This window comes from Oncorhynchus gorbuscha, linkage group LG20 (genome assembly GCF_021184085.1).
Source record: "Oncorhynchus gorbuscha isolate QuinsamMale2020 ecotype Even-year linkage group LG20, OgorEven_v1.0, whole genome shotgun sequence".
NCBI lineage: Eukaryota > Metazoa > Chordata > Actinopteri > Salmoniformes > Salmonidae > Oncorhynchus > Oncorhynchus gorbuscha.
This window is the reverse complement of record NC_060192.1, coordinates 26,730,310-26,741,551: the sequence shown is the minus strand read 5'-3', so window position 1 is coordinate 26,741,551 and position 11,242 is coordinate 26,730,310. Positions and strand designations below refer to the sequence as shown.

The following is an 11,242-nucleotide window of genomic DNA, read 5'->3' as shown; positions in this document are numbered from 1 at the left end:
TCTGTCTGTCTGTCTGTCTGTCTGTCTGTCTGTCTGTCTGGCGTGTCTGGTCTGTCTGTCTGGTGTGTCTGTCTGTCTGTTCGTCTGTTGTGTCTGTCTGTCTGTCCGTCTGGTGTGTCTGTCTGTCTGTCCTTCTGGTGTGTCTGTCTGTCTGTCCGTCTGGTGTGTCTGTCTGTCCGTCCGTCCGTCCGTCCGTCTGTCTGTCTGGGTGGGTGGGTGTGTTTTGGCTTTACTATCTTTGTGGGGACCAGAAGTCCTCACAAGCATATTAAAACAAGGAAAATTCATTTAGCCGATTCCCACAAGCAAAAAAGGCTGTTTTAGGTTTAGGTTCACAATTAGGTTGAGGGTTAGAATTTGGGTTGGGGGTTAGGTTTAGGTTCACAATTAGGTTGAGGGTTAGAATTAGGGTTGGGGGTTAGGTTTAGGTTCACAATTAGGTTGAGGGTTAGAATTTGGGTTGGGGGTTAGGTTTAGGTTCACAATTAGGTTGAGGGTTAGAATTAGGGTTGGGGGTTAGGTTTAGGTTCACAATTAGGTTGAGGGTTAGAATTTGGGTTGGGGGTTAGGGTTAGGGAAAATATCATTTTGAATTGAAATCAATTATTTGGTCCCCACAAGGGTAGTAAAACAAACGTGTGTGTATACAAGCATGTATCTATGTGTATCATGTGTGTATCTATGTGTATCATGTGTGTATCTATGTGTATCATGTGTGTATCTATGTGTGCATATTTCTGTCTGTGGTCAATAGTCCTGTATCCTTCATAGGGTTGACCAACTCTCAGCAAAAAGAATAATGCCAGAGTTGATATATACCTGTAATATGTTATATTCTAGTGGATGAATGACATGAATCTGTATTGAATTATATAAGGTACACAGTAATTGTGGATGTTTTTAGCCCATACAGATGGTTAGGTCCATGTGTTGATAAATGCTTTATATCTTAGTATTGTCTTATTGCAGTTTTGATTGCACTCTCCCCAGTAAAATATGAGTAACAATGAAGATATACTATAGTAAATATGATGGATTTAGGCAGATTTTGTCTGTCTGTATGGATGCATTTACTACTAGAACATAGTTGACATGCTGCTCTCTCTTCACAACCGTGTTGGGCACTGCTCTTCAGAGAGAAAGCATGTCTTCCAGCCGCCCTGTTAAGTTTTACCAGAGGAAACCGTACGGAAGAGCAGCAGTTATTTAGTGCTTGGCTGTGTTTCCAGCAGGTCTACTAATGTGCCACGGTCACAGCTGCATTGAAAGCAGTGTGAACGTGAGGGGAACTCCCCAGTAGTGTACATCGCAATGAATTCCCCAGACACCCCAGTTTATACTGGAGATTAATGTTTACTGTCGAGACTCCGTGTTTCCATGGCAACGGAGACAGACAAAATGGGGAGTTCTCATGAACAGAATAGAAACACAGCGTTTCTCACTGTGGTACCGCTTGTGGAATTCCTTCTATATAACCATCTTATTATATAACCATAACTCATTGTTATGCGTTATTCACTGTGTATTCATTCCTCATGTCACTATTTCCTTCTGTTTATCTTTCATTTAGAATTCTTGGAACATGACCCGGAAGCATTTCCCCGTTAGTCTACACCTGTTGTTTCCGAAGTATGTGACAAATAACATTTTGATACCATTTTTTTGTACCTCTTGATGTCTCTACATATCTTTCAGACTTCCCCCTACCACAAACACACATACATGTGCACACAGACACCCACAACAAAAATACACCTGAGCACTACCAAGGGACACATGACTAGGATACGGACTGTATTGTTGCCATGGTAGCGTAAACATTTTTTTCTACTTACCGTTTTAAATGGGAGCGATATGATCATCACTTAAAATTCCTTCCAAATGAACCCAAGCTTGCATGTTTCTCAAATATGTTTCTGCTAATATTACACAGAAGAATCCACTGCAGCACAGGCTGCTTTGTTCACTAGCCTAATAATGGGCAAAAACAGCAAGGAGACGGACTGTCACGTGATTTCAACAGGATTTATGGATATGACCGTGTGTGGATCTTGATGTATGGTTGTGGTGTGAATAAAACAACGAGACAGAAGTGTAGAACTGTTGTTGCTCAGTTAAGACTGAGCGAACAGCCATCACTGGAATACACAGTGGGTTAACTGGTCTAGGAACAGTTGGTTAACTGGTCTAGGAACAGTGGGTTAACTGGTCTAGGAACAGTGGGTTAACTGGTCTAGGAACCGTGGGTTAACTGGTCTAGGAACAGTGGGTTAACTGGTCTAGGAACAGTGGGTTAACTGGTCTAGGAACAGTGGGTTAACTGGTCTAGGAACAGTGGGTTAACTGGTCTCAGCCAAAGGGAGAGGTGGAACAACTCTTTTAATTGCAAAAGGGAATTGATTAATACATAGAACGAAGCACTGAAACAAGCCACTGTGACATTGCAAAAAACACCATCAAAGACATTGTACATTTCCCAGTAACCCAAGTCATAAAGAGAATAATACATTTGCACCATGATAAAGTTATTATCCTGGCAGTCTACAAACAATGAGAGTTCACACTGCGCTGACCGCAGCGCTACAAAGACATTTAAAAAAGCTTTACAGTTGGTTAACAAAGAACAAGTCTTAGTTTTCCTCTTTATTATTCTTCTTTTTTTTATCCCCCAAAAAAAGGCACCACTGGAGCTGAGAGGTGTTTCCCACCTCCTGTCTGACATGGTGACTGCAGCTTCACACAAAACAACTGACACTTAATGTTAAGCTGAAGAAAATCTGGGGGCAAAGATAAAAGATATCAAACAGCTGGTGAGAAAGTCGAACTGAAATGTCCACGTAAGAAAAACAAACTCTTAAGGTTTTCTTTTACACAGTGTTGATTCCCAGACGGGGTAAAAGTGGACCTGCAGTTGGACTAGCTGTAGTGCTGACATCGCAATGACATCACCCTGCAGAAGGAGGGTGGGAGGAGTCTAGTTGCTGCGCTGCTCACTTGGGTCCAATTTAGCAGATTTTTTTGCAGAGTCAGGTCGATCCAGAGAGAGGTGCACACCTGACATACGTAATACATAGTCTGTCTACCTAATAGGCTAGTATGTCACTATTCCTTGTGATGACTGCCACAGAAAAATGTCCCTGTATGCCTGCACTAATTCACTTTGCATTACACAATGTGTCCATCAGATTTCATTGGACATTCTCTCCAGGAACATTACATTATTATAACCATTCATGTGTTATTGTTTTAGAAATATATGTATATTACTTTTTAACATAATTTTATCAACAATAAAATTCAACTTTTTTTTTTTCAAACAAATCCAAAAATGCAATCTCCTCCTATCTAAAAACATTGTATTCAATCATTAAGCACTAAGAAAAAAAGAAACAAGATCTAGCCATGCAAAATGTGAGAAGCTCTACTTATTGTTTTTCTATGCTGGTGAAAATCTACTTCCCCTATATGGACATGGTCTGGTCAGATTGGACTAATGGGAGGTCCCAGTAACATACAGACAGTACATGTAGCCTACACGTATGACTCTACTGGGGCATTACAGATTATCTACATTTCAGATTTCCACATTGCTCGTTTATTCAAAACTTGCCTCAATATAGTACACCTGGCTTTATCACATGAACATTAAAGTCTCCTTAGAATCAGTTTGAAAAAGGAGGAAAGATAATCATGCTAAACTAGACTTAAAAATCCTAAACCCTTTTTTAATAAAAAAAAAGATGTGCTTGTTTGTTTTTTTAAAAAGGGCCACATTTTCTGGCTTTGGTTGGTTGGTTGGCTTCTACACACTAAGAGGACTTCTCCCCAGTACTCCTACTCTAACGGTTTCAGAGCGTCTTGGCTCCTGTGCCTTGTAGTTGTTTTCCCTCATAGATAGATGAAAAACATGTTATGTTGATTCAACGTTTGGCAGACATTGTATTGACGCTCGATGGACGCATGAATGTTAGGCATTAGCTGGGATGTAGCGATGGCTATACACAGTATTTACAGCGGATGAAAAGGACATTCAACTCTCATGGCTAAAGAGCCTTCCCCTAAAACTAAAAATGTTCATTACTTTAACACCTTGAACCATAGCACAGAAAGAGAGATGGACAGAGAGACATTATTCAAACTTTGACTCAAGTCTGACTACTACACCCCTGGATAAATAGTCCATTTGCTGCTTGGAATTGTTCACTTGAATTTGGAAAATGTGTTGTTTGCACCATATCAGGATGCATGGTTTTCAAGTTAAAAAGACACCGTCGATATGTGGGAACTGCCTTTTTGAAATTGCTTGTAAATAAATGATGTGCTCTCCTTTGAAAGTATAACAACAAACATGTAATAGTGAACCTTCACACAATATAATGATTTGGTGAATTTGTTAGAGGCGGTAATTCGTACATCATTGTCGTATACGCCCAGCATATACATTCTTAACAACATAGGATATAAAAACATGATCTAGTGGTGAATTCTCAAGCAGCAAAAGGTGGAACAGCCGTGGTGGCCAAGCCAGGTAGACTTAACGCGTGGCACCAGGGAGAGATCAAATGGAGAAGTCCTCCAGGAACACTAGAGGGCGCTGGCCGTTAGTGAAGGTGGAGAGCATCAGAGATACATCTGAGTGGTAGGTAGGCCTGGGTGAGACAGGCAGGCGGCAGCAGCTGGCTCTACATAGACTCGCCAAGAGAATCATCATCATCCAGAGATAGGGGCAGGTAGAGATCCTACAGGGAAAAACATGGAGAATCACCATCATCCAGAGATAGGGGCAGGTAGAGATCCTACAGGGAAAAACATGGAGAATCACCATCATCCAGAGATAGGGGCAGGTAGAGATCCTACAGGGAAAAACATGGAGAATCACCATCATCCAGAGATAGGGGCAGGTAGAGATCCTACAGGGAAAAACATGGAGAATCACCATCATCCAGAGATAGGGGCAGGTAGAGATCCTACAGGGAAAAACATGGAGAATCACCATCATCCAGAGATAGGGGCAGGTAGAGGTCCTACAGGGATAAACATGGAGGATCATTATCTGAATGAGCTGGGCCAGGGGTTTTCAAATGTTTCTTGCCCAGAGACCCCTGTCCAGGCAAACAGCCAGACCAGGTATATATTAACAAAACGAAAAAACACACATCTTGTCTTATCAGATGAATGGTAATGGTAAGTAGAAGTAATCAACATTTTATGGATATACACTGCTCTGCTATATTTTCTTTAATATTAAATGTTCCACCAAAAAAAAAAAAACTTAACGAATGTAAAGCTAGGAGTGCAACACAAAGACAAGATCCCACAACTGAAGGTGGGAAAAATGGCTGCCTAAATACGATCCTTAATCAGAGACAATGATAGACAGCTGCCTCTGATTGGGAACCATACTCGGCCAACAAAGAAATATAAACATAGATTTCCCACCCGTGTCACATCCTGACCTACCACATACAACATTTAAAGGATCTCTTAGGTCAGGGTGTGACATGTGTGCCTTTCCAAATCATGTCCAATCAATTGAATTTACCACAGGTGGACTTCAAGTTGTAGTAACATCTCAAGGATGATCAATGGAAACAGGATGCACCTGAGCTCAATTTCCAGTCTCATATCAAAGGGTCTGAAAACTTATGTAAATAAGATATTTCTGTTTTATATTTTATATTCTTCACAGTAGCCACCATTTGCCTTGATGGCAGCTTTGTACACTCTTAGCATTCTCTCAACCAGCTTCATGAGGAATGCTTTTCCAACAGTCTTGAAGGAGTTCCCACATATGCGGGGCACTAATTGGCTGTTTTTCCTTCCTTCTGCGGTCCAACTCATCCCAAACCATCTCAATTGGGTTGAGGTCGGGTGATTGTGGAGGCAAGGTCATCTGATACAGCACTCCATCACTCTCCTTCTTGGTCAAATAGCCCTTACACAGCCTGGAGGTGTGTTGGGTCATTGTCCTGTTGAAAAACAAATGATAGTCCTACTAAGCGCAAACCAGATGGGATGGCGTAACGCTGCAGAATGCTGTGGTAGCCATACTGGTTAGTGTGCCTTGAATTCTATATAAATCACAGACAGTGTGACCATCACACCTCCTCCTCCATGCTTCATGGTGGGAACCACACATGCGGAGATCATCCGTTCACCACTGCGTCTCACAAAGACACTGCAGTTGGAACCAAGGATCTCAAATTTGGACTTATCAGACCAAAGGACAGACTTCCACCAGTCTAATATTAATTGCTCATGTTTCTTGGTTGAGAGAATGCCAAGAGTGTACAAAGCTGTCATCAAGGCAAAACGGTGGCTACTTAATAAAATATATTTTGATTTGTTTAAAACTTTTTTGGTTAATACATGATTCCATTTGTGTTATTTCATAGTTTTAATGTCTTCATTATTATTCTACAATGTAGAAAATAGTAAAGGTAAAGAAATACTTTGCAAGGAGTAGGTGTGTCCAAACGTTTGACTGGTACTGCATGTATGAAATTAGTTTTGATTTAGAATGGACCATTATCATGCACCTGTATCAAAACAGGGGCAGGGGAAAACAATACATGTCATCTATGCACTTAAATAGCAAATGGAGGATGCTTTTCCCCATGGTTTATTTTCATGCCAGCCAGGTAGTCTATACTCCTTGTCACGTCTACTCCCGCTCCTTCCCTCCGGCGTTCGACGTCGCCGGTTTACTAACCACCAGTCCAGACATTCATCATTAGGCACACTTGGACTCCATCACTTCACTGATTACCTCACCTAAATCTGGCACTCCCTTAGTAAATACTGTCTGAGGAATGGAACTGTGTCTTTCATGTTTGAAACTTGTGTTTGTTATATTGTTCTCTGTTCCGTTTATTATTAAACTCACCACCTACACGTGCTTCCCTACTCCTAGCGTCTACGTTACACTCCTGTGGTAAATATAAGCCATGTGCTTAATTTCAGGAAAGTTGAGAGATAAATATACTAGGCCTAGCCTATAGAAAGCTGATGGGATCCTCCTCTTTTTATTAGAGGCCATCACTCTGTTTTCTCCCATAATTGCATAGACTATAGAAATGTTGCTCATGGGCTCTCATGAAGTGTTTGATTACATTTGCATCGATGTCAGAGTGATTAGAGGGGCAACAGAGTGCTGAGTACCAGGCAGTTAGGAGGTTTGGTAGGTTACTAATGACCAGCAGCAGTATCAAAGCTTGGAGAAGCCTAATTTCCGTGACTAAATGGTCATGTGGAATTTGACTGCCTTCATGACTCGTGACCGCGGTAATACGGTCACCGCAACAGCCCTAGTCCTCCCACTACGACTCTGGAAACAATGCAGTTTATTAGGCTACAGATTAAATAACTTACGATAAACTTCACAGGGTGGGGAAAGTGCACAGTAATCTTAATGATCTTTTCCAATAAATATCAAGGGTCTGATTGGTGACATGATGATCGATGCTTGACTGCCGTTTGACAAATACAAATATTTGCCATAATAATCTCATCATGTAGACAAGCATACCGGCATGGCACACCCTACCAACACTGTATCTGAAAGCCATTTGCTAAAGCCCCAAGAACAGAGTAGACACATTTGCTATTTAAAGCAACAGTTTGTGACATGTGTTTTGTACATGAAAACTTAAGCAAAAAAGTACTGTGTGTGCACTACGTCATCAAGCTCTGATTTCTATCTGCAACAAGTCTGTTTGGTGGAAACTCACCACTGCTGGGAAAGGTGTATATTTTCTTTATGCGGATTTTAGAACATTCACATCAAGATCTGTCACCAATTGAGTGGAAACCTAGCTAGTGTTAGTTCTAGCTAGTGTTAGTTCTCAAAGATGGTATTAATTATTCTTCGATCTGGTTTTGGTCGTTTAAGTTGACACTCTTCGAACTGACTATCCTACCGATCCTCGACTTCGGGGATGTCATCTACAAAATAGCTTCCAACACTCTAATCAGCAAACTGGATGCAGTCTATCACAGTGCCATCCGTTTTGTTACCAAATCAAATTATACCACCTACCACTGCGACCTGTATGCTCTAGTCGGCTGGCCCTCGCTACACATTCGTCACCAGACCGACTGGCTCCAGGTCATCTATAAGTCTATGCTAGGTAAAGCTCCGCCTTATCTCAGTTCACTGGTCATGATAACAACACCCACCCGTAGCACACGTTCCAGCTGCTATATCTCACTGAAGCCAACATCTCCTTTGACCGCATTTCCTTCCGGTTCTCTGCTGCCAGTAACTGGAACGAATTGCAAAAATCGTTGGGAGACTTTTATTTCCCTCACCAACTTTAAACATCAACTATCTGAGCAGCTAACCGATCGCTGCAGCTGTACATAGTCCATCTGTAAATAGCCCACCCAATCCATCTACCTTACTTTTCTGCTCTTTTGCACACCAGTATCTCTACTTGCACATCATCATCTGCTCATTTATCACTCCAGTGTTAATCTGCTAAATTGTAACTGTTCGCTCCTATGGCCTATGTATTGCCTACCTCCTCATGCCTTTTGCACACACTGTATATAGACTTTATTTTTTCTACTGTGTCATTGATTTGTTTATTGTGTTATTGGCTTGTTTATTGTTTACTCCATGTGTAACTCTGTGTTGTTGTCTGTGTCACACTGCTTTGCGGACCCCCCTGAGTGCTTCAGCGGACACCGTGGATCCTCGTTTGAAAACGCCTGAGCTAGGGGACAGATCCGGTTCAATGAGTTCTGAGCTGAGCTATGGGCTTGTAGGTGAAGTATGAGAGACATGAAAAGAGAAGGCAGTATGACAGAGAACAGGGAAAGAGAGGGAGGGATAGGTAGTGGAGAGACTGGGGTACCTTCTGCTTGCGGTGGATGCCTGGGCTGTTGGGGGTGGAGGTGGGGGACTGCTTGCGGTGGATGCCTGGGCTGTTGGGGGTGGAGGTGGGGGACTGCTTGGAAATTGGGGTAGAGAGCTGGCTGCTGGAGCCCGTCCCGTTGGCTGTGAGAACCCAGACGGAGTGAGAAAGAAAAGGTGTAAAGAGAGAGAACAAGAGAAAGAGAGAGAAAAAGAGAGACCAGTGAATTAGATTGTGTAAGACCTGTATGCCAGGAGTAATGTCTGTCACAGTCAGGAGAGGTCTGGCCAGTCCTCAGAGCCCGGTTCCTCTCTGGGTTTTTCCCTAGATTCCTCCCTATCTAGGGTGTTTTTCCAAGCCACTATGCTTCTACATCTGCATTGCTTGCTCTGTGGAGTTTTAAGCTGAGTATCTGTATAGCACTTTATGACAACTGCTGATGTAAAAAGGACTTTATACAATACATTTGATTGATTCATTGAGTGCTTGACCCTCACTTGGCTGTGGACAGAGTCTCTCTGGGCGGCTGACTGACTGGGTCCCTGTTTGTTCCTCTCTGCCGGGGGACATTTGGCCATTACTCTACAGCCCTTTCAGGTTGCTAAGATACCCCTGGCCTAGACAGTGTTTACATCAGAGTGGTGTGATGTCGTAGTTTGTGGAGTAAGACATTTTAAAAGAGCAAAACTGAATCCCGAAGGAAAGACTAAAACAGATGGCCACTCTCTCTTCCAGGCTGAATTGGTAACAGGTACAGAAGCACAAGAGCAGAGCTTTGCAGATGAAGCCAACTTCAATTCCATAAAGTTCATATCTTCAACCAGATCAAAAATGTCTATTTAACTAAAACCAGAACTAAAAAGCTAAGAATGAATGATATGAAAGCAGTATGGACAGAACTAGGTTGGGAAGGCAATGAAGATATGGAGTATTCTAGTCCATGCCTATTTCAGAAGATTTGTCTATGGGTGTATATGATGTAAAGCAGTATAATGGCCAGGAGATGGACTTTTAGTCTGATTCCAGGCTTTAAATATAAATGGAATAAAACAACAAGTGTTATGGAGAGAAGCAGGGGTACATCACAGAAAACCTGGATTTTATTTCAAATGAAGAAGAATAACACAAATCTGCAACAAAACTAAAATAACAAACAAAAGCGTGAACAAAAGAGTAAAACCCAAACCACCATTGGAGGAGGGAGTAAGTAGGGTTAATATTGGGAAGGTACATAAGAAGGAGCAAGCATGCTGGCAGTCAGGATTACGTTTACTACCACCATGATAAACATATAATCAATATACAATCAATATGTTCAGACCAAGCCAACACAATGTAATACCAAATATAAAACAGTGTGATGATGTCCTTTAAAACCAAACTATTTTGATCATTTGTGACTGCAGTGTATAATTGGGGCCTCTGTGGAGGCTGTAGAAATCGTTTTCATTAAGACATTTACCTTATGTTCTCCTGCTCATGACGCGGCTGCATCAGATCAAATTAAACAGGCCACCACTGGTACCCTCGACCCCTGTCTCTACCCTATGTGTCCCCCCACCCATCCTGATTCCACCCACCCGGGGGCCACTCTACCCTCATCACAATAAAGAGGCTGTTTAACCTTGGACAAATTAGAAGGACGAGCCACTTGGCTGTCCATCTGCTGCCTTTACAAGCCTGGGCCCCACCGGTACACACTGACATATTAAACGAAACACAACATACTTAATGGAGGTGCACAAATTTGGATAAAATAGCCAACGTTTGATCAGTGAGTTCAGTCTGAGCAAGCACCTCACTGTGTAGTGACAAGACCAGGGGGCATGCGACACTAAACCAATCAGTCGGCGTGACACGTCAGCTAGGATAGGACCTTAATGGTGTGTTAATATCTTAGCCTGTGTGTGCACTTCACTGGATGAATTGGTGTGAAAAAAAAGTAAATAATGGTGCCATCTTGTGCAATCAACCTTTCACCTGTCTAGTGAACACTCTGACCATATGATGAGTAGGTATAACAGGTCTAGTAGGTATAACAGGTCTAGTAGTTATAACAGGTCTAGTAGGTATAACAGGTCTAGTAGTTATAACAGGTCTGGTAGGTATAACAGGTCTAGTAGGTATAACAGGTCTAGTAGGTATAACAGGTCTATTAGTTATAACAGGTCTGGTAGGTATAACAGGTCTAGTAGGTATAACAGGTCTAGTAGGTATAACATGTCTAGTAGTTATAACAGGTCTGGTAGGTATAACAGGTCTAGTAGTTATAACAGGTCTAGTAGGTATAACAGGTCTAGTAGTTATAACAGGTCTAGTAGTTATAACAGGTCTAGTAGTTATAACAGGTCCAGTAGGTATAACAGGTCTAGTAGTTATAACAG

General features: G+C 41.9%; 1 protein-coding gene across 2 annotated transcripts in view; it reads right to left on the bottom strand.

Moving 5' to 3' along the window:
- Positions 1-2,360: 2,360 nt before the first annotated feature.
- Positions 2,361-11,242, bottom strand: part of LOC124007201 (neuronal migration protein doublecortin-like) — a 109,465-nt gene continuing 100,583 nt past the window's right edge. The window contains exons 7-8 of one of the 2 annotated variants that reach the window (XM_046317592.1): positions 8,859-9,001; positions 2,361-4,739 (exon numbers count right to left, since the gene is read on the bottom strand). In XM_046317592.1, coding sequence (XP_046173548.1) covers positions 4,683-4,739; positions 8,859-9,001 — 200 coding nt within the window. In that variant the 3' untranslated portion in view covers positions 2,361-4,682. Of the gene's footprint in view, positions 4,740-4,895; positions 4,968-8,858; positions 9,002-11,242 lie in introns of those variants that run through there. The other variant, XM_046317593.1, reaches the window with a different exon arrangement.